This window comes from Chenopodium album, chromosome 13 (assembly GCF_948465745.1).
Source record: "Chenopodium album chromosome 13, dcCheAlbu1.1, whole genome shotgun sequence".
Taxonomy (NCBI): Eukaryota; Viridiplantae; Streptophyta; class Magnoliopsida; order Caryophyllales; family Amaranthaceae; genus Chenopodium; species Chenopodium album.
Window position 1 is genome coordinate 2,532,762 of NC_137846.1, and position 23,864 is coordinate 2,556,625.

A 23,864-nucleotide genomic window follows, 5' to 3' on the forward strand; every position below is an offset into this window, starting at 1 on the left:
TATTTCACCCAAGCACCGCATGCATATACATTTTGTGTACCAGCAATAAAAATAAATCATTTGATCATGCATCCATCTAATAATCTTATCTCTAATGGCGATATAACTTGAAAAACAATCAATAAACAACATTAGTCATACAAACCATACTTTATTTATGAAAACTAAAACGTGATAGGAAATATAAGATACATGCAGAAAAATAATAGATTACACGATTTTCACACTATTGAATTACGCACGAGTTCGCACTACTAACTAGCAATAATAATCAATAAGGAATTGTAAATTCACATTTTCCAAAATAATTAGTGATTCAATGAGTTTACAAGCATTATTATTACTTTTTTTTTTAGATTTATTTATAAGACAACTACGGCCATAATATGAACATATAACTTAAGTCATATCAAGTGAAAACTACTGAGTTTTTCTTTTTTAAAAAAAAAAATTGTAAAAACTACTGAAATTATCTTTGTACACATGTCTTTTTTTCATTAAAAAATGGCTTAACTAGACTACTTATGACATCATGATTTTTCTTTCCAATTATGTATCTTTCCAACAAAATTCAAACTCTAAAAGCACGAAAAAAAATTAAAATAAAAGTGTGAATATCAATTATCAAACCTGTGTTAATGGCTTTTCTCTTCCCAACAATACTATTTCATACTCCGTAAGTGATTTGTCGCAAAATCAATTGGTTAATAATTCGTAAAATAATATAATTTAAAAAAAAAAACATCTAATTCATTATTGTACAATTACTAATCTAACATCATTAATAAAAAATGAAAAAAAAAAAAATAAAAAAAAGGAAAAAAAAAATAAAAAAAAGTGGAAGAAAAACACAAAAATAGACAAAGGATGCATTAGTGTTGATTAATTTTAAAAAAGCACTATAATTTAGGAGGGGGCCAAAATTCCATGCCTTGCCTTCACGGGTACCGGGAAAGTTGTACAATGTTGGACCCACTTTACTGACTATTGCTTGAGAATGTAACATAGTTACATAGTTACCGGCTAATCAGTAAAACTATCTGTTTGGTGTGGATTATTATCTGTCTAATACGTAGCACGGAGTACTTGTATAACTATGCATTTTTTTAAAAAATAAAAATAAAAATTTAGTGTAAATTAAAAAGCAGAGCCAAAAATATGAGAGTTGTTAGCTTTTTGGAGGTTATTACTAGAGATGGTAGATTGTTTAATGTATTTGTTCCAAAGCACATAATGTATTTCATTGGTTTTTATTATCTAAAATATTTTCGTGAAATGGAAATATCATAATACTTACACCATATTATAATTTAAAAACTACTTTATTTATGCACTTGCAGAGTAAATATGGACTATAAGTGAAGTGTATGAGAAATTTAATTACGTAGTATTGTTACAAGCAAGTGCAGATTTAAGATAAAATTGTAATCAAAATATTTTATATAAAGTGGAGTAGTTTTTTAATTTATGGCAATGTCTTGGTATGTTGATTGAACATGTCTTGGATTGAACATCGGTGTTATATGGTCTGATCCTCTTCTACTCGACTTAAATGATATAAGACATCATTACACATCTTTATATATCTCAATTAATTCCCGTATCCTTGAAAACTTTCAAATGAACCGTGTACCCTCGAGGTTTGTAAAAAAAAATGCATCAAATACCCTTAAACTCATATCAAATGTTAATTTTGTTATAATGAGACTCCCTAAGCATCAAATTCTATTAAATTATTACAGTGTAATACTAAAACATTTAATTATCAAGTAAACTTAATTGATAAATCAAATTCTAATACCCAAAAGTTTAGGATTCAGAATGGTCGTTGGATTTCAAATATTGATGTAATTTATGGTTTTAAGCGGTTTTACTGCATATATATAAAGTATTAAAAGGGAGCTAGTGTGTGGGCATGATTTTAGTTTGATAAGTCAATGATATGTGCATTTGTTAAATGAACTAGGATATTTAGTGCATTTTTTTTTTTTACAAATCTCGGAAGTACATGGTGCATTTTTCTAAACATGGGGCGTACCTGAAACAACTTTCCTTATTTTCTCGTAGACAGTGTATGCTAGATTATGAGCTATAAACATAATTGACGGAGGACACATGACAAAAAGAAAATTATTTAAAATTGTTACATAAATAATTTAAATTTATCGCTAGGTTTTTATGTTTCTAACGTTGCCAAATAATGAGTTTATAAATAAAAACTATTCCTAAATGATCTTTAGCATAATAAAAATATTTTTAAATTGTCAAAGTCATAATTACATAGAATCATAAATTTCTTAAACGATTTCACACAATATAGATGGGGGAGGTAAGGCAATCCCCATACTTCCATGACCATTTTATAGTTAATGGAGCTCGAACTTGTGACCCCAAAATCATAAAATGAGTTCCCCACCAACTTCGTATTGGAAAACACTTTATTAGTGATTAAAGTTATGTACTTATGTCATACTTCATAAAATCGTATAGACTAGAGAGACCTTTATATTCAAATGTACTTAAAAATTAAAGTGCTTTTTTTTTTTAAAAAAAATTTTAAAAATAAACTGTGCTACTACTCGTATAAATTTATACTCAACCGTTATCATTCAGTCATTCACCAAGTACATTTTCCTCATCAAAATTGGAACCTTCCTCTGTAATCTGGATTATAACACTCGAAATTCCAAAGGTATGAGTTTCCCCCTTTAATTTTGTCTTAATCAACCTGTATAAATTTATCTTGTTCGATAAAAAAAATCAAATTGAGTTTATGCCCATCAACTGTTTGTTGAAATGCTTCAGAGACTGCTTTTCGTCAACCCTCGTTCATATCATCGTAATTATGCCCAATACAACTTATTATGTACAATTTCATCTCTCTCAACTCATTTTTCTCGGGAAAATTCAGTTCAGAGTGATAGCATAGATGCCCAAATAGTATCATTATGCAGAAAAGACCAATCTTTTGCAGCAGCAGCTGCATTGTTTGACAATGCCTTTGGTTCAGGGAGAACCCCTTCTGCCCAAACATGTAATTTCCTCGTTAATGAGCTTAGGAATGCAGGGGAGCATAAATTGGCATATTCGGTGTATAAGAAAATGACCCATGTTGGTGTTCAGCCACTGTTCTATTCACTGGCTGCCCTGGTTGAGTATTTGGTGATAACGCCCGAGCCTGCTTACGCTTTAGGGGCTATTGCGCTGTTATGGAAGCGCGGTTTTGGGGTTAAAGTATACCTCATGAATATTGTACTGAAGGGTTTGTGTCGAAACGGGGAAATAGATAGAGCAATGCAGGTTTTGCAAGAAATGTCGAACAACTCTATAATGCCTGATAATATTAGCTACAATACAGTAACCAATGCTCTTTGTAAGGCAAAGAGGGTGGTGGATGCGTCAAATTTGATGGATCAAATGAAGAGAGCAGGTTGCTGTCCTGATGTGACATCGTATACTATTATTTTAGATGGCTTGTGTAAAATGGGTAAGGTGGAAGATGCGATGGGATTGATGGAAGAGATGAAGGAAAACAATTTTGATGTGGATGTTGTTGCTTATAGTGCTCTCATCAAAGGTTTTTGCATACAAGGAAATGCTGATAAAGTTGAAGAGCTCTTTCATGAAATGTTGGAAAGGGGAGTGACTCCTAATGTGATCTCTTATTCCTGTGTGTTGCATTTTTTTTCCACAATGGGCCGGTGGGAAAAAGTTACAGCAATGGTAAAAGAGATGACGGGAAGGGGGATACATCCGGATGCAACTACATATTCAGGTCTAATTGATGGACTTTGCAGAAATCAGAAGACTACAAAAGCTATTGCCATGTTGAAGTTGATGCTAGAAAAAGGTGAAGAACCACTTGCTGCAACGTTCAATAATGTGATCAGTGCTCTTTGCAAAGATGGTTTGGTATCTGAGTCTTTTGATATATTGAAAATGATGATGGATAAGGGGAAGAAGCCCGACTTGCTTACATACACTACATTGCTCAAAGGTCTTCTTGAAATTGGTAAAGTTGATGATGCGATAATGATTTTTAGTTCAGTATTTGAAGATGAAGCTTATGTTCAGCCAGATGCTATGGCATTCAATACAATGATCATAGGGCTTTGCAAGGAAGGTTGCCTTAGTAAGGCTGAAGAATTTTACCGTAAGATGGTTGTTGCAGGAATCTGTGGGGATGAGGTCACTTATACCACACTCATTGGGGGGTATCTGAAGGCAGGAAATGTTTATGAATGTCTGGAGATATGGAAAAACATGCTCAGGGAGAGAATAATTCCAACTTCATACACATATGGCATCTTGATTGATGGTTTCTGCAAGTTGCGTATGATTAACATTGCGAAAGGTCTGTTTTTGAAATTGAAGGACTTTGGTTTGAGTCCCCGAGATGTGGACTATAATACGTTGATGACAGCATTGTGTAAAGAAGGTAGTGTGGATCAGGCAAGGATGTTATTCAATAATATGAAGGAAACAAACTGTGAACCATGTATTATCTCATTTATGGTGATGATTCACGGAGCCCTTAAATCAGGTGATTTCCATTATGGCAAAACACTACTCACCGATATGCTTCAAAGGGGTTTGGCTCCTGATGCTATTTTGTTTTCCACACTAATTGGGAGGTTCTCAGATGTTGGACTGATGGATGAGGCTAAGCAACTTTTTGAAAGGATGGTTGCTAAAGGCTTCACACCTACTAGTGATGTTTATCAGAATTTGCTTATGGGGTATTGTTTAAAGGGTGATATGAATGAAGTTATTAATTTGCTTCATCAAATGGCAGCTGAGAATCTTGAGCTAAACTCAGAGATGAGAGCAACAATCTTGACATGTCTCTGTCATTGCACTGATTTGAATATGGTGGATCTTCTTCCGACATTCTCTCAAGAAGCTCTAAAAGAAGATGGCATCCCTTGCAATGATTTTCTTGAAAATCTTCACAAGTTCCATTCTAAAATTCCAAAGCTTGCTTCTTAATGCCCTTCCTGGAGAAACTTTAGCTTGTATGATGGCTAGTAAGTCCATTCTCTTATTCTGTCATGTTTATTTTTGATGTCAATAAACCTCTTTGCATCTATGGTTCTCTTTTTTGTATACAGTTGTCTGCCCTAGCTGTGGATACGGATAGAACTCATCTAGGTGGGCTCTTTGTTGATTGCATTCTTCACTTGACCACAAGTACCTTTTGTGTTTGGATTCGACTCCACTAGAAATAGCAGCAAATGAGGCAGTGGTTCTTGAAACTGAGCGCAACACTCACGCAGATGAACACAATCAAAAGTTTTGAGAGATAAATGAGATTAGTATGAGTCAGTATCCAAACATTGCCGAGGCATCAATTGAGAGTTCGGAAACACAAATTGCTGCTCCACATCGATTGACAAACAATGTTGTTGTACATGAAACCCAACACAGTGCTCTTGCTGTTGAAGCTATATAATGTTGAGGGGAAATGATCAATAATGGTATGACTTTTGAGCCAGAATTTAAATCTTGATATTGTATCTTTGTATATGTATACCAATTGATTGATTAGGCTTACAGGACTAGGTTCACGCAGCGAGCTTGGACAGGGAATAACCATCTTATTGGGTAGTAAAGCAGAAACTATACCATAGGAGTTGTCAGATTAAATTTACCATTGACTTTACTTTCTAGATCATTTTTAGTACACAGTATGTCCTATGGTCCAGAATATTGCTCATGATGATTTTTCTTTGAGCTTTTTCATCCATCTATATTGATTATGTATATTAGCTGTAAAAGACATGATTCTGTTTATGGAAAGAGTTACACATCTGATGACAGATATTACAGAAAATGATTACGCAAATTCACTAACAGCTGATTTTTTTGCTGAGTTTAGAATTGTTAAAGTGAAAGATAATTAGTTCTGAGACTTAATTACACAACTGCCATTCTGCCAATCTGCCATCCCTCCGGAGTCTGGAGAGCGAAGGGAGATAATTAACTAGCAGATGTTCATGTTAATATGTTATCATGTATGCAGAAACCGATCTTAATTAATCAGTTTTTGAGAAATTTCATATCCAATCTTATGCTAATGCTTCAATCTGTTAAAACTTTACTTTAGCTTTAGATTATCGGCGAAGTCCACTGATGTGCAAAATTTGGAAACTCCATTACACTACTGTTTCTAGGACTCAAGCATCTGAGATTTGTCAGCCTAAGAAGCTTCCTTAACTACAGGTTACTGAATCAATCAGGTGTTAACAAAAAGCTACAATGTCCTAGCAAAATCAACAAGCCTGCTCACAAACCTGCAAATGTAAGGCCTATCCAAATAATGTCATCAATTATAGCTCCATTATCACCACAATCCTCTACCCCACAACAAAAAAATCTCTTATTAATGTGTGGTGTATTCTTATATTGCCAAATTTAAAAAAATAGGCGAGTGAGTGTGAGATCCAACTCAATAGAAAAAAGCGAGAGGAAAATTTTCTTAAAAATAAACAACGCAAGTAACTTTAGACACTTTAAATAATAAAATGGGAAGTAAATTAGAGCGAAGGGTAAAATATCTCAAATGACTATAATTTTATATCAGGAAAAATAATATACATAAAAATCGAATCCAAATCTTACTTATCAAAAATAAAAAAAAAATGCAAAATGGTGTAAAAACTCAATTTCAAATCTCGTGTGTCATCCTTAATTCTTCATTAATTTTTGGTTTAAAGTTAGGACTTAGACCTATTGAAATATTTAGTCAAAATCTCGCACAAGTCAATCAGACTCGGGTTATAATTAGTCCGAAATTGCAAGTTGATATACGGAGTACTCGTAGTTTACTACTCCATCTTGAATTCTTGATACAGTTGAGTAGAGACTCGTAGTAATTGAAGTTATCAAATTTCTGCTAATTTGCCGCCATTCATGAGTCTGCAACTAGAACTAAACGACTACTAAAATTCTGGGATTACAACAAAAAGAGAAGGTTGATTCGTAATCCATGTTTGTTTATACTCGTTCAGCAAAATCACTTCTCCGGGTAATTTCAATTTCAACTTCAACATCAAACCCAGAAACAGTTTCTCTTCTTTTCCCTAAAACCCTAAACCCTAATTTCACCAACAACAAATTCGCCGTCGAATTTCAATGGTTGATTCGGAAAATCAGCACTAGTTCATCGGCGGCAAGAGGAGGAGGGGGAGGAGTGTGGCGGAACCCTAATAGTATATCAATATGGAGGAGAAAGAAAGAAATTGGGAAAGAGGGTTTAATTGTTGCCAAAGAATTGAAGCGTCTTCAATCAAACCCTGTTCGTCTTCAACGTTGTATTCAATCTCATGTTTCTCGCCTCCTTAAATCTGATCTTGTTTCTGTTCTTGCTGAGTTTCAACGCCAAAATCAAGTTTTTCTTTCCATGAAAGTATGAATTTTTATACTCTTTTTTCTATTATTTTTGGGTGTTCCAATTTGATAACGTGTTGAAATTTATGTTGTAGTTTTTCTTGTTGATTATGGTTTGACAATATGTATTAATTTTGGAATAAAATCTCTGCAATTTGTATGAAATGAGTATCAGCTGCACCTTTAATTACTTCTGATCAATATTAATCAGCTTTCGTTTGCAAATAATCAGTACAATTCGAATTCAATAATTGAAAATTATGTTTGATTGGTGTAGTAATATACAAAGTACAATTTAGATTAGAAAAATCAATTGACTTTAGTAGATATCAGTCGAAAAGAGCGAAAATTTTAGACGTTTATTACATGATTTGGACAAAGTTTGATGACTTTATGTAGGTTTGTAGGGTGGATGTGCCTGCATTGTGAGTTGGTTTGGTATTTCTTCCTGTTTGATGTAGTCAGATGAAGATAGGTTACACTGCTTACACATTTTTGTAATATTGGTGTAAAAACTAAAAAATGCTCTTGGTATTACATTAAGAATTAAGTTATGGTACAGTATTTGGTTGGCTAAAATTAGATGGTTGTAGCCTTATAGGATCATCCATCATAGATTTGGAGACGTTGAAGGTCTAGTTCTATGTTGGAGAGATACTTTTGGAGGGATTGATCGATTTCCTTGTTGGGATGGGTTGTGTATTAGCGAAATGACATAAATTTATATCGTTAAGTTAAACCAACAATTGTAGTTCATAGATAAATGAGTATTTTATCTGGAGATAAGTACTCCGTAGGTGGGATTCACTAGGGTCTTACTAAAAAGGGATAGTGCCCAAGTTGCCCACTGCCAGGGGAGGGGGGAGCCTGGCCATCTACTATAGCCACTCCTGCAAGCTGCTCTCAGATTTCAGGTGTAATGGTTATGACTTGTAAGGATTCTGATTGTGATTTATCCGTAATCAGGTATATCGAATATTAAGTACTGGTTCTCAAGTTTTGAGCCTGATCTGTTCTCTATACTTGCTTAGTTGCTTGATCTATGATTTGAAAATAAACAAAGTGACCTGATGATGCATATGTAAGAGTTCAGCAATTCATGCTTCCTTTATTAGAAAAGCGAAATATGCATATGGTAGAACAACTGTTGCTGATTTTAATTTCTGGTTTTCCCTATCACAGTTGTATGATGTGGTGCGGAAAGAGATATGGTACCGTCCAGACATGTTCTTCTACAGGGACATGCTCATGATGCTTGCAAGGAACAAAAAGGTAGATGAAGCAAAGCGGGTGTGGGAAGACTTAAAGAGGGAAGAAGTCCTATTTGATCAGCACACTTTCGGTGACATTATGAGGGCCTTTTTGGACAATGAACTGCCAGATGAGGCAATGGAAATATATGCTGAAATGAGGCAATCCCCCGATCCCCCTCTTTCACTTCCTTTTCGAGTCATTCTGAAAGGGCTTATACCATATCCTGAATTAAGGGAGAAGATCAAAGCTGACTTTCTGGAGCTATTCCCTGGATACTCTGTCTACGACCCTCCTGAAGACCTCTTTGAAGACCAAGACTGGAAAACAGAGAGTGATTTGGATTAGTAAGGCAAGTTTACTAACCTTAGATTTTTTGAAGAAAAAAGTTTTTTTGATTGGTTGGACAATTTTGTATCTATGTTTTACATGAGAAATATTAAGCTTAAAAGGTACTTTGTATATGCCAAACAATTTTTCTCTCAAGTTTATAAAGGTAATACATTTTGTACCTTTTTTTTTAACGGTAATACATTTTGTACTTAGATATTAACAACTTTACATAAATTTTCCGCAATCCCACCAGTGTGTACGTTTGATAATACAATTGAGACTCTCATTCCACAGAAATAGAAATTTGGAGTTTTGCTTACACTGAAGGGAATAACATCAGAACCTTTCATTCATGTTTTTCACTTTATGTATACTTCTCTTGATACAAATGTTCTCATCATCAAAGAAAGGAAGGTTCATTTTCATAAGGCTCATGAATATCTTCCTAGTCATATATTTGAAAGTCGGATGTCCTTTCGTTGGCTCTCCTTCCTTTCCTATGCCTGTGATGCCGAATCAAATCACCCTGATTATCCAAATGCTGAATTGCACCGGTGCTACTTCGATGCTTGCCGTGTTTGTGCTTGTCTTTATGGACATGATGCAAATACTGATTATAATCGCTTGATCGATGTGCTGCATGGTGATGCTCTTGTTCATTGTTATTCTTCTGGTTTCTATGCTTTACTTCATGCATGTTGTGATGATGATGTGCTCGGTGATGGTGAGGTCGGTGTCTCTTGTGATGAATTCGGTGATGGTCATGCTGAATTCTATGCCTCCGAATTTTTTTGTGCCTCAGCATACCTTCCCAGCAGTGATCTTCCCACCAGTCGTAGAGAGGATCAAACAGCCCTTTTTGATGTAAAAGCCATAGAAGCACAAGCACTAAATGCCAACAGAAAATGTTTCAATTAAGGTTAATTGTTATTGGATTCAAATGCTGAATAAATGATGCAAAGAAAAAAATAATTTGGTTACCTGTAGGAAAGATGGACAAAAATAATCCAAACAAGATGACCCAACTCATGCACACATATTGAATGTGACAGTGGAAGTCAAAGAAACCAGAACACTTGCTTCTATTCAATACAACAGTGTAATGGTTAGATTCATTAGAAAATGACATGAGAAAGCAGATCCAACACTTTTGCTTACTGCTACTATATTTAGGTCATAAAATGAAGCCATCGCATTACATGTTCTGAGATAAAGTTTAGCAGTTGAAGTCTAGAGACTTGGGTTACAGTAGTTGAACTTGGCAGAACTGTCAAAACTTTCGTCCATCACAGTTCGAAGATGGGCACAGCTCAAGGATGCTAACACATTAGTCTAAAGTTTGAACTCAAGGGAATCCTCTTATATGGACTTTTAGGCTTGCTTTGTATATTTTCTGATGATATTTTTATTGGTTTGATGTTAATCAGTCTATGCGGAAACATTAGATTCTGAAGTTTTAACTCACAGAGATCCTCCAATATCAGTTTTAGGCATTTTCTTGGCTTTCTGACAATAGTATCAGCATTTTCAAGTAGTGAAGTGTATTCAGTTTGGTAACTCTTTTTTTAACATAGAAAACGAAACAACAATTACAAAATTACCTAAAATCAGCAAAAATTTAATGGACATTCTCCATACAAATACCTGCAATTCTTTCCTGTGATGAAGTCTAATAAACCAGCCCAAAACTTGTTCCATAAGTCTTTGATAATTCCAAATAAACTTGCTGTCTCAGACTTTGGTGGCTGAAAGGGGGCTCCCTGTAGTATGTTATATTGCATCAGTTATAATCCGCACACAAAAGGTCTATAATGTGTAAACGTGAGTGTGAGTGCATAAAATTGGCATTGTGAAAATTATCCTCTTAAACTCTTAAAGTTCAGTGTGAAAACATTTTATACCTGTGTTCCATTGTCAAGCACAGTGGCTGTAGTGGTGAACTGACATTCAGCTCTATCGACTTCATTAAATTCTGAATCTTTTAAAATTGCTGCATTCAGAAGAAACACTTCAACTGTGAAATCTGTACTCAAAATCTAAACCAAAGCACAGCACAAATGTTGAAGTAAAATAAAAAAAAAAATCAAGATCAGCAAAAAAATCTGTACCAGAACATGCATATTTTGAAGCTTGATCAGAAGTTGGATAGATTTTGAATGATCGATTACCAACCTCTTCAGGCTTCATAATAAAAAATTGTTCCTGCAATCATATGTTTGTGAACATAAAATCCAAAACTCAGAGTAGTCATGAAAATGTAAGATCAATAATCACAATGAAAATTTTGAATCAAGTACCTCCATCATTGTCACACCTTTCGAGCATTTAAACTGCATAAAATGTACAAAAAACAATTTACACTCTAATGAAGTATGAGAATCCAAAGAAAAAAAATTTGGGAACACAGATTATAGTATCATTGGCATACCGTCAAGCTGTATGATGCTTCGACTTTCCCAGTGTTCTTTGTTTTTATATCTGCAGTCCCATATTGCGCAAGCGCTTCAAATGTAGGGACAGTAACACCTAAAATCTTTCCAGGGCTCCTAAAATTACATAAGAAATAAACTTTAGAACATTGAACCAGAAAATTATCATATCAGTATATAGCAGCAGAAGACATCAGAACAAACTTTCAAATGTAGCAAGCAAATTAGCAAACATATTAAGTAAAAACATATACTAACCTCTGATAAACATATTCTATGTCATCAGCTGCTAATTCTATCACAAGATTAGTGTTAATAGCTTCAGAAATCCCAAAGGAAAATGTACGAGGCCCTGCACCCTGTATGCCTTTTCAGTTAATGACAGACTGAGACTGACAATAATTTTATAATTGAATATGTAATGCAGAATCTGTAAACGTACTGGGTGCTCATTTATCCTTTCAAACCTTCCTACCACACCATACAAAGGTGGTTGATGCCTAGCAATTCGATTCTGATCAGCCTGTGAAACGATTAGTCAGAACACTTTCAGTCTCACCAGACAATTTCGGGTTAAAACATGCCAAAATACAGAGAAGACTATAGATAGACGAGCACAAATTAAAAAAACAAACAGTTTTGTGCAAACATATTGCCTATATTAACTCAATTAGATCAGAAAAACTCAGGAATAAAGGACATAAGATGAAAAAACAGTAGTGCAGTTACTTCTATTTTTCAGCTTGAGGTACTAACTTCATAAAAATTCCACAGCTGGTTGTGCAAACAACTCCAGTACGGGGAGGTACAGAAATCTGGCTGACCATTGAAAGCCTCATAACCGACCACAATTTTGTTGCATTCAAGGCCATCCAATGTGAATCTCACTCTCTCAAGTAGCATGTACATAGAAAAATTACGTCCCAGGTCTGGAGGCTGGCCTGGTCCGTGCTTCAGACACCACACACCCACAAAAAAAAAAAACCATAAAAAGGTAGTCTCAGGTCTCAGTTCTCAGTCCAAATTCATTGGCAGCATAGCCAAAATTAAGGTTGCACGATGACAAGCAACATACCACCCTCGGTATCACTAGGTAGAAGTCCTCAAATGATGGTATATTAGTGTAACCACCAAAATCGCCAACAAGATTCACCCTGAGGAAGCTGTCACTGGACACAGCTGTTCGGTTATCAGGACCAACAATCACTTCCTGAAGGTGAGCCAAGAATTCAACATACAGGCCATAGGATTAACATTAAGAAGGAGAATTAAAGAAATCAACACATTCATGTAACACATAAATGTTATGATGTTACTTACTGATACTTTAGATCCAGTCTTGACTTCAATCCGAACACTAAATCCTATAGTTCTCTGTCCAATGCCAAATATATGGAACCTAAAAACATTAACAAGTTCATTATGTTATCCAGATAATATTAGGCTCGAAATTAGGAAATGTTCAACTAGCTCACTCTTTTCACCACATAAATCCACTAGACTATAAGATTATTGACATTAGAAAACTTTATCTTGAAGCAATTCAGGTTCATCAGCAGGCAACAAGGAGTCAGTTGGCTTACCAATCACCAGGAAATCGTAGACAATGTGCAGTATTTGCTTTTCCCTTTACCAGCTTGTCAACTGATAAGCAACACACAAATGATAACACAAAAATAGAGTCATTCCCTATTGACACGATTACTGAAGTTGTTCGATTAGTATCAGAAGCTTACAAAAGTTTCCACATGAAGAAGGTACTCGTCGTCTATCACCACAAGGACAGCAAACTGGCTGGTGTTGGTCATTAAGATAAAATTAAAACCAGGAAGAGGTTGAGGCAGAAAAAAAAAAAAAAAAAAAACTTTGTAAAGAGTGTAGAGGACAGTAATTTGATTATTTCTAACAATTTTGAAATCGTATATGAATTTACATATTGGAATGTTCAAGATCAACAAATAACTATACCCGAGAGGCTTCAATGACGTGACCTTGATCATCCTTCAACCTATAAATCAAATGACAAAAGGAAGGAGTCATCAAACTCACATAGACAAAGTAGCTACATACATTTGTGCTCATAAATTTACCTACGGAAACAAATGCATACAATATGTACAAGCCAGTAAGCAACTACATAATCAAAGCTCGAAATATGGGAACAAGGAAAAACACCCACAGAGTAAGAAAAAGTAAAAAGAGGGAGAGAAATTGCCTCTCACATATCTTCACAACGTGAGCATCAGCATCCGGTTCACACTTTCGTGTCTTGACATAATACTCTTGGGGTTTATATGGGACATCCTGAAAATTTAATGCTGAAACATGTCAATTACCATCCAATTTTTCACTAGAAAAACACAAGAAACAAACTTAACATTGTTAATTATACAAGAAAGTTGCTTATAGTTTCAAAACAAGTAATGTTAGGCCATTGTAAACATAGACTACAATCCATGCCAAAAACACACATCAGCAATGACACGTGTTATAAGCAGATACTAATTGGCCATACTCGTATATAAGTAAGATCAAACACGGCATAAGCAGCAGATTTGTTGACAGTAATCACAGGGGCCAATCGCAAAGTCTGCATCTTATTCGTCGAGTTTTCCTCCACCTCTGCAACCTCTGCCACCATCGACGCTTCTCCACCACTCTAAACAAAAACCAATATTATAAATAAAACACGACAACAAGTCAAAAACTTAAACAATGCAACCGACTTACAGAGTTGCTAGGAACAGCCATGTTAATGATGATCTTGCGAGTACAATTAAGATTGCCATTATTATTAGAACCATTTGCTTCTGTAGGAGAAGTCTTCTCACATTTTTCGAGTTTCGATTTCGAAAGTATCTGAATTGCCTCGCCATATACAAATCCAAATCCAAATCTTCCTCCATCACCGCGATTATTTACAAAAAATGGGAGGATATTTAACAAAACCAACGTTAACAACATCATCCTACAAACCCTTTGCATTGTTACACCATACTCCAAGATTTTCCAAAATTTAAGTAGATTTTTCAGTGTGTTCATTTAAATTCAGTTATGACTGCAAACATAAACCAAAACAAGGTATGAGTATAAGAAATCATATTGCAAAATAATTATAATAAGCAATAAAGTAATGAAATGCAGTATTAAGCATTAAACAACAATCATGAACTAAACAAACACAATAAGTTTTTTTTTTTAAAAAAGTGTTAGTTGAAGAAAACATACAATGGCGTGATGAATAATGGGAGGGAAGGAAGGAGATGGATATAACTAACTGCCACTTTATTTATTTTTTTAATTTTTTGAAATATTATTTTAGAAAAAAAAAAAAAAAAAAGTGAAATGGTTTCCTTTACTTCTGTTTTGTACGGATGTAAGTTATAGGGGAATTTAAATATGTTATGTGATATAATGTCTTGGTTTAAAATAAGTGCGGGTTTAGATAAGTCTAAAGACGTATTTTAATATCAAAATTCAAACCTAGCGCGAAATCATTTGGTAAATCTTATACTTATATACCTTAAATCCTACTACCAGTATAAAATTAGGCTCAATTTTGATTGCCCAAAGTTTGATTTTGATCATCCAAAATTCAATTTACAACTAATCTAACAAAGTAATAAATTCATATTAGTTTAGATCACTTCAATTAAACAAGTTCGTTTTAGTTTAAAAAATTACTCCGTACAAAAGTAAGTTCATTTTAACAGATAATAAGATATGTATTTGCCATCTAATCCAACATACTCATATAAATATTTTTTGATCCGATCAAATTCCAACACTATAGAAGTATAGTAAGTTTAAGTTATTGGATCAATTTTAACTGAATTGAAGTAGCAAAAATTAATCTATAAATATTACTAAAGTAACAACCGCTGACATCATCACTTTTTTCAAATTGTACATTTGTCAACTTCTCTTTCATTTTTTTTCCGCCTAAACTTTTTTTTTTCTTTCATATTTTTTTTTTAAAAAAAAATCTAAATATAGATTGCAAAGTAGTTTAATGCAGTACAATAATTTTTTAGTTTTCAATTTTTCATTACCTTTTCTTTTAAGAACCTTTTAAAAATCTTGAGGTAAAAAAATATCAACCTTTTTATATGTGTGATTATTCCATATAATTACAAAGTTCGCTAAATTTAATTGTAGACGTAAATTTTCTTTTGTTTATATTATTTTAATTTTATAGTTTGGTTTATGTTAATAATATCGTATGTAATACAAAAATTTTACATATTATAACTGATATGTCTTTGAATTTACACAATTATAAATTCTTTTATTATATCCGTACATTAGTAAGTGTACAAATAGATTCCCACATAAATCACTCACTACGTCATCATCAAATGTATAATTTTTTTTTTTTTTTAACAAATGTATAAATTAGAAAGCCGCCAAACATCTCAATTCATTTTTCTCCTCTCTTTCCCAATCAATTAAAATATTCTCAATTAAAGCCTTTTCGATCTCTTCTGTTTTTCTCCATTAAAATAAATTCCCACTTTTTTCTTTTTCAATATTTTTTTTCCTCTATAAATATCTAGACTTCTCTTCATTTTTCTTCAATTCCAAAAAAAAAAAAAAATAAAAAAAATTTCAGAGGAGAGAGAGAAGACAGTGAACTATGACGGCGATTGTCCGGCGACTTTCCGCCGGCGCCGGAACACCACCACCGGAATTCCGGCGATTCAACATACAATTCCGCCAACCTGTAACAACTCTCCGATTATCACGAAATTCGCCGACATCAAATGATAATCAATATCAACGGTTAGAATGCGTTCATCATCAGGTCAACGTGAACCGTTGGATTGAGGTGAGATCGGACGGTGGAGAGGATAGATGGAAGAGGAAGAAGACGACGACGTCGTTTCGGTGTAGGGTTGGAGTTGGAGAAGTTGATGAGAAGGAAGAGAGAGATCGAACAGTGAAGGTGATGATTGCAGCTGGAGCTACGGTAGTACTGGGTGTAGCGAATCGGGTTTTGTATAAGTTGGCTTTGGTGCCTTTGAAACATTACCCCTTTTTCCTCGCTCAACTCGCCACTTTCGGGTACTTTCTCCGTTCTTTTTTAATTATTAATGTAGTTTTCTATATATGTTCCGTGGTAAAAGTAGATATTGAGGCGAATATAATAAGGAACTCGAGTATTTTTTTTTTTTTTGAAGACAAGGAACTCGAGTATTATTTGTTTATGTTTTGTTGTGACTTAAATTAAGTATAAAATGAATTGTTTTACTAAAAGTAAATATTCTAATAATGAGGTGTTTATTTAGTTTACGTTTTGTTGCGACTTAAATTAAGTATTATCCATAATTTACGTTTTTGTTGAAGTAATTGAAATTACAAATATGAAGTATAACGGTTTTATATATGGCAAGACTACGTAAGATCAGCCCATATAATCATTATTTTTAACAATTAATTTCGTCGTAATAATATAAAGTAGGAAATGTTTTACGGATTAATTTTTATGCTAAATATTTGTTATTTATGGTGATTTTTTACTTAATTTGATGAATTTTGTTGCTCAAGTTTATTCATTTGTGCGTGTGGTTTTTTGCAATGGGGTCATGGTAATATTCTTTATCGTGTAGTGGGGTCAAATGAAATGTTGTTCTGATTCTTATAATAAATGACCAAGAAGATGAACTGTGGTGAAAAAGATGGTTCTCAGTTAAATAGCTTTTTGAATGTTTTGGGGGTTAAATTCCTAACTTTGTAAAAATATAATTGATGATTTAATATGGAGTCGAATGAAGTAGAATTTATATTGGGAACCCTTTAAACACCGAACAACGCTTGATTTGTCTTGAATTCCTAGAGCCTTTTGGTAATATATTCAAATGCTATGGAGTAGTAATGCATTGCCCTTTTATGCTCGAGCATAATGCAGTACGAGTAGATGTTTATTTTTTACGAGAACATAGTGTATGTGTCTAATGTGTGGCCATGTGGGGACTAGGGAGAGAGTGTGCATTGTTGATTCTTTATGATCTGTTTAGATTACTTTTACCAAAAGCAACAGTAGGAATCGTTTAGAAAGTGGAAACGTAAGCTTTATAAAAACAAGTTAAAGTTGAAGTATAGTTGTAATGATTTACAAGACTTTTGTCCTTTGATAGAAAGGAATTTTTTTCTCTAATAGGTAGTTGCCAATTTGATGGTGGAGGTGGCTGGTTGGTGTGGTTGATACTAATTTTAGAGCGATTCTGTATGTTTTTGGAAAGCATTTCTGATGATAAGAAAATGATGGAAATAGCTGCTTGAGTGGCGGCTCAAAATCAATTTGGGTGTGGTCCAAACAGAACTACTTGAAATCTTAACAACTTGGCAATGAAAGTTCTTTCAATTTGTCAAAAGGAGAATCAATGAATGAAAGTTGCACAATGTGAATTTTTAGCAATCAGCATCTAGATCAATTATACAAAGTATAATTCTTCTACTGTTCTGCTTGCACACTGTTTGTAGTAATCTGTCTCCTACAATATGCTATGTTTTTCAGGGCTTATTATTGTTAAAAACTTTATTTATTTTTGGTCATATGGTCCTGCTGTCCACCATCTTTATAAATTATAATATATATTACTCTTATGAGTTTTGTACCTGAATTTGATCTTTTAACTTGCAAAAAGTTCAGATAATGCCTGGCATCAGGAGAAATGCTTTCTTTGTATGTAGATTCCTTAAGAAGGGTGTGCAAGGTTAAATACAAATGATTTTACTTACAATTACTTAGCATGAATTGCCAACTCTAACTCAACTGTAACTCTGAACTCTTTTGCTTCCTCCCCTGTGCATTTATTTATAGTTGATTACTATCTCATAGGAGACTGAAATGAAAGATAGCATTCTATGAGAGCTTTAAGATTGCTATATCTACTAGATTCTGCGCTTGTCAATTACTCAGGATAGTTTCCTGGATTTGGTAACCAATATAGTATGGTGTACATTAAAGCCATGTTCTTTTCACTTGAAAACTTCTGAAGTTAACTGAATTGATTTGACCTCGAAATTTAACTGAACTTTGTTGCAGAGTGAACTTTATTAGACTTTATCTAAGCTTATTAAATGTGAAAGTTTATTGTTTATTGGTTGTAGAACAGGGCATAAGTTTCTGTAGAGTTGGATCTATAATGATATTAGGTTGTTGCTATGTTACATTTATTTATACTTTAGCTGTGTTTCTTTATACAGATATGTATTTGTATATTTCTCTATCTTGTATCTTCGACATCGTGCGGGCTTTGTCACTAAGGAGATGTTGTCATTGCCTCAAGTTCCGTTTCTCGGAGTTGGCTTATTAGAGGCTCTAGCAGCGGTATCTGGAATGGCAGCGGCAAGTAAGGTTAATGTGTTACTCTAAGTGAATCATATTTTTGTTCTTCTGGAGTTGCATTAGAAGATCTTGAATGTTTAGAGTTTAATTTATTCTGATGAATTTCAATTTTTTTTTTTTTTTTTTTTTTTTTTTTTTTTTTTTTTGTGGTTTTGAACAGCAATGCTTTCTGGTGCATCGATTCCCATTTTGTCTCAGGTATAATTTTTTGAAATATCCAGATTATGTGGGCTAAACTCTCAAAAAAGTAGCAAATATAGGTTTGTATAAATTTTAAACCATAATATATATACATATCAAAATGCATTATTGTATTCGTGATTTTTTTGACTGTATGAGTATGAGATGGTCATCAACATGTCCGTCACATGCGTGTTTTTGACATATGAAGTAAAGCTTCAGTTGCAAGCAGCAATAAATCTGCAGTCATGGTTGATGGTTGGTCAATCCACTTTGCAGTGGTGGCGAAAGAACTAATGTGTCCATCTTTTCTGCAGACATTTCTTGTTTGGCAACTTTTCCTGTCTGCTATATTCCTTGGAAGGAGGTATAATGTCAATCAACTAGTGGGTTGCTTATTGGTCTCTATGGGCGTAATAATAACTGTAGCTAGGTGAGTTGCAATCCTTCTGTATTATACATTATTGTCCTGATTTTTTATTCAAACTTTGGAAGCTTTTTGTATTTAGGATCTGAAGTGTGAGTGTAGAATCCTGTTGTCAATAAATGTTTGGAAACAACTTTGAATTGATAGTATTAGAAATTCCGTTACCAGAAATTAGGGGTTCATCACTCTGTTTTAAACTTCAAGATACTTGTTTGTATGTTACTTGACCTACCAGTAGTAGAACTTGTCTCCTTTCATGCATTTCTGTAGTGCTGTCATAAAAGTGTGGATTCCATTTCCCAAAATGGAGGACTGGAGACATCACAGTAATGTTCTCCCAAGTTGGTTATATGGATTGTACATCTTAAGTTCAACTATGTTCTGCAGTAACTTTTCTTTTATTAGTATCTGGTTTTGATGGTACTAGTTATAACGATTATTCGAATGTTTAATTTTGCCATGAAAGAGCTCTATATGGGAAGCTGTTTCATTTGGACTATTGATATTGATTGTTCTTTGAACTGTTGTCTTTGCTCCCTACTTCCTTTTTTTTTTAAAAAAATGGAGAGGAAGGTAGACTAAGATCTACCAGTATTCACTTCAATGGAATCCCTTGCACTATTCTGTTAGTTGAGATAGAATTAGTTTTTGCCAGTTGGTGGATTCAGACTTAAATTATTGTTAATTCTAACTAGATACTGAATGCTCTTGATATTGTATTGCAGTGGATCTGGTGCTGGCCCCTCCTTGAATGACACCGGCCTATTCTGGAGTTTTTTGATGATTTTTTCATTTTTTTTACAAGCAGCTGATACGATTTTGAAGGTAATTATAAACTACTAACCGATATGCTGAACTTGTTATTTTATCACTGTGCCTCCTGTTGTCAGTTTTTGCTGGTTCTATGATTATGCAATATCTGATGGACTATTGCATTATGTTGTAGGAAGTAATTTTTCTGGACGCTGCTGAGCGATTAAAGGTATATCTGTTGCTGGGTTTGTACCATTTATAAGTGCTTTCCTCGCCGTAAGATTCTGATCTTTTGATGGTTGTGATGTGAATGGTTGCGTTATGCGGCTTGAAAATTGGGTGATATGAATGAGAAGTTGGAAAATAAAAGAACTGGAATACTGGATACTGAGGGAGTAAACCAGATACTTTTTTTTTTTGAAACCAGATACTTGACTCCATATATGTTGGCACTTGATATAATAAATTAAAGAATGGTCCTTGAGTTACATAATGAAGTGAATAACTGAATAAGTTAAGTTGAACGTCCCAAACAGATTTTGTAGGCATGGTTCACTATCTACTTTAGGCGTATTACTTCATCCATGTGTCATTATAATGATATTTGCGCATGTGTCACCAAGCTCCTCAGCTCACTGTGTGAAGCAATGAAAAAAATGATTTCTTTTTTTTATCTCTTTGTCCAAGGTTTTTGCTATCTGTTATCTTGTGATAAATTGTAAAAATGAATGTTGGTCCTTGTCACAGGGAGGTTCAGTTGATCTATTTGTTGTAAATTCGTTTGGATCTGCTTATCAAGTAAGTATCTGATAACATCAAGACATTTTAAGGAATCCTTAGTGCCGCAAGTGGTTTCCATGGGTTACACTACTCATGTTTAATTTCTGTACCTGAAATTTGTTTCCTCACGTCATGCAGGCACTCTTTATATGCCTTCTTCTACCCTTCCTGTCGAAATTATGGGGCATACCATTTAATCAACTTCCGTCATACCTTAAAGATGGAGCAGCATGCTTTCTCAATATCAATAGTCTCTCAACGGGTACGGCTAATATTAAAACAAATTTTACTTTGATCTCTCTTCCCTTGGAGTGTTTTTGAAAGCAGTCTTTCTGTTCAAAGTGGGGTTAGTCTCATGCTTTCAGACTCTGCTTCGGCAGGATCCTTAAAAAATGGTTATAGTCATCGTTCTTTTACGTTATACCATTTGCAACATGACCTTGCAAATTTTGTCTATTAATTTGGTTTATTGTTATATCACTATGTCTAACAAAGTAACAAAGTATATTAGTGTTTGAGAATTCCATAGGCTGATACGTTTGGAAATTATTTTCTTATTGTGCCATAAATATAGTTTAGGGTCATCAATTACATATTATGCATCTCTTAGAGGCCAAGGGAGCAAATATGCATTGCATAGGGAAGAGGTAAACTATTTTCTTTGGGGTGAGTGTCTTGTGGACCTAGTAAACAAAGTTCTCTCATTTTCATTTCCTGCTCTGGTATTATGAACTATCGATACTTTTTTTGGAGTTTATCCTTTCAAGTGTTATCATGATCATTTTTAAGGTTGTTTTGAAGCAGATTTATAGACAATTTTTGCCTTTCTGTCCTTTTCAGCAGTACATGTAAATTTTGAGTGTGTAGGAATTGAGCGACTTGCTTTTTTTAAACCTTCCAAATTAATGCTCGTCTACGAAATTTTTGTTCAATTTTGTCTTGACACTATTATAGAGTGGAACTTTTGAATAGTCACTGTTTTTGGCTACTCTGCAGGATGCAATGGTGCTCCCTTGTTGCCTTTGCTCTTTATTATCGTGAACATGGGTTACAATATATCTTTGCTGCATCTTCTTAAAATCTCCTCAGCAGTGGTATCTTGCCTTGCCTCTACAGTTTCAGGTACACATTACATATTTAATTAGTTCAAGCTTTAAAACTGGCATTGATGTTCCGTTTGTTTAATTCTGGAAATCCTAATCACATGTACCATGCAAAATTCACCTTTTGCTTATTCCATGAAAGTCTTCAAGATTTTGACATTGATATGCTGATGTCCCTTGTAATTTGAATGTAGTGCCCTTGTCTGTGTTTGTCTTCACTTTGCCTCTGCCGTATCTTGGCGCTGGTACTGCTCTTCCTCCAGGCTTTGTGGCCGGTGCTGTCGTCCTTGTGCTGGGATTGTTTTTCTACTCATGGAGGCCCGCGATGGTGCTGCCAGTGCAACCACTTCATGATTTAGGTAGCTAATTAGTGAGAAGAATATTACCATTGTTGTAGCTGCTTTGATGTGCTTGTAGCAATTGTTTGTTTAGTCGTAGGGGGCTTACTGATTATTTAGAAATAAGCATATGTTTAGTGATAGGAAGATTACTGAAACTGACAGGATGTAGTCTATTCCTTTGCATCAAGAAATGTTGATGTTTCATGTGCAAGTTCGGTTTATAATATTTAAGGGGAGCACATATAAACATTCAATTCACCAATGTGTTACGAAGGGTAAACACTTAGATTAGTATAATATGCTACACAGGGTTGCACAAAATGCAATATACTGTGCTACACTTGCTTACCCAATTGTCCTTGTGATGTGATGTCGTTGAGGTGCGAGCATCTGCATCAAATACGTTGGTGCGTCAGTGCGTGCGTATAGGATTGCATGGTCTTCCATAACCATTGGAGAATGAACCTTATCAAAATTGATGAGTAGAAGAGATCTACAATTTTAAACCAAATGATTGTTATACTCAAATTGATACTACCATAGTCTAGGCATCAATAATTTTAAGATTCAAAAGGACTTGCAAAATGATAATCATATTCAAGTTTTAAGTTGTAAAGTGAAGGTCTACAATGGGCCACTTTGTGTGTCATAAATGAGGCTATGTGTTCGGCCCACTACATATGGACCTAGCTCATACATGAATTTGGGCTCTACTACTTAAAAATACTTCCTATAAATATTTCTTTTTATTTTTATTAATTATGTAAACTTTAAAGTACACCTAAGCTTTTTTCCCCCTCATTTTAAAAGACCTCCAATTGAACCAAACAAAAAAAATAACAATATGATATAGTGCAATACCATGTACTACGACCTTTTGGGTATACTACATAATCAATTTCTTAAAAGAGATTCTTATATATACTCGGGTCAAAGTTCACTAAAGGGTATATTATTTTGCTCATTAAAATGATTATTGCTCATTTAATCATCAAATAAGTAAAAAAAAAAATATTTAGTGCACTTTGCACTGGGTGTTAGGGTGTTAAAAACTTACGCAACAGGGACCCGAAAAAATTAAATTCAGATATCAACTTGTTTGGACACAATAATTTAGCGTGACTCAAAAAGATGAACCCGACCCGACTTCAATAAATCTAACCCAAACATCCGAATTCACATCTCTATTTGGATGTATGTAATAATTTTCAATATTTTTAAGGTAAGAAAAACCTTGATCAAATCTTTACTCTCACAATTTGTATTTTTTTAATTTTCATAATTTTTATAGGCAGATACTTGGAAGTAGGTGGTAAGGTGGAGATCCTCACTTTCAAACAATCTCACTTGGATTGTATGAGCAAAATTTCTAAGAACTTGTAAATTTGCAACTCAAACTCTAAAAACTAAGAGTTTTTCTTGCAATACATTGAGATCGAAATTGGTGTGAAAGACTGACAAGAGAAATAAGGTTGATAGTGATCTGGAAATTCACTTGTCCACCTACAATGTGTGTAGTGAGTTGGC

The 23,864-nt window shown here is 34.1% G+C and overlaps 3 protein-coding genes and 1 pseudogene across 4 annotated transcripts; 3 read left to right on the forward strand and 1 right to left on the reverse strand.

The window, feature by feature from the left end:
• The first annotated feature begins 2,759 nt into the window (after positions 1–2,759).
• On the forward strand, positions 2,760–8,704 carry LOC145574220 (uncharacterized). Its single transcript, XM_081631964.1, has 2 exons — positions 2,760–5,027; positions 8,572–8,704. Exon 1 carries the CDS (start codon positions 2,797–2,799, stop codon positions 4,987–4,989), a length of 2,193 nt encoding a protein of 730 aa, XP_081488090.1. The 5' UTR covers positions 2,760–2,796; the 3' UTR covers positions 4,990–5,027; positions 8,572–8,704.
• LOC145577064 (pentatricopeptide repeat-containing protein At1g62350-like) lies at positions 6,989–8,988 on the forward strand. Its single transcript, XM_081634747.1, has 2 exons — positions 6,989–7,408; positions 8,572–8,988. The coding sequence occupies exons 1-2, from the start codon at positions 6,989–6,991 to the stop codon at positions 8,986–8,988; spliced, it is 837 nt and encodes a 278-aa protein (XP_081490873.1).
• A 186-nt stretch (positions 8,989–9,174) lies between these two features.
• On the reverse strand, positions 9,175–14,387 carry LOC145577065 (protein HAPLESS 2-like; annotated as a pseudogene). Its single transcript, XR_014098596.1, has 18 exons — positions 14,133–14,387; positions 13,918–14,061; positions 13,618–13,706; positions 13,371–13,410; positions 13,139–13,196; positions 12,986–13,046; positions 12,723–12,801; positions 12,478–12,612; positions 12,159–12,353; positions 11,845–11,925; positions 11,661–11,761; positions 11,402–11,519; positions 11,271–11,303; positions 11,082–11,175; positions 10,875–10,963; positions 10,618–10,733; positions 9,955–10,055; positions 9,175–9,861 (listed from the first exon to the last, which is right to left on the reverse strand). The product of XR_014098596.1 is annotated as a protein HAPLESS 2-like (transcript).
• A 1,505-nt stretch (positions 14,388–15,892) lies between these two features.
• On the forward strand, positions 15,893–22,599 carry LOC145574234 (protein CLT1, chloroplastic-like). Its single transcript, XM_081631976.1, has 10 exons — positions 15,893–16,466; positions 18,612–18,757; positions 18,914–18,951; positions 19,251–19,366; positions 20,086–20,185; positions 20,307–20,342; positions 20,861–20,911; positions 21,032–21,155; positions 21,890–22,015; positions 22,191–22,599. Exons 1-10 carry the CDS (start codon positions 16,039–16,041, stop codon positions 22,361–22,363), a joined length of 1,338 nt encoding a protein of 445 aa, XP_081488102.1. The 5' UTR covers positions 15,893–16,038; the 3' UTR covers positions 22,364–22,599.
• The last annotated feature ends 1,265 nt before the right edge of the window (positions 22,600–23,864 follow it).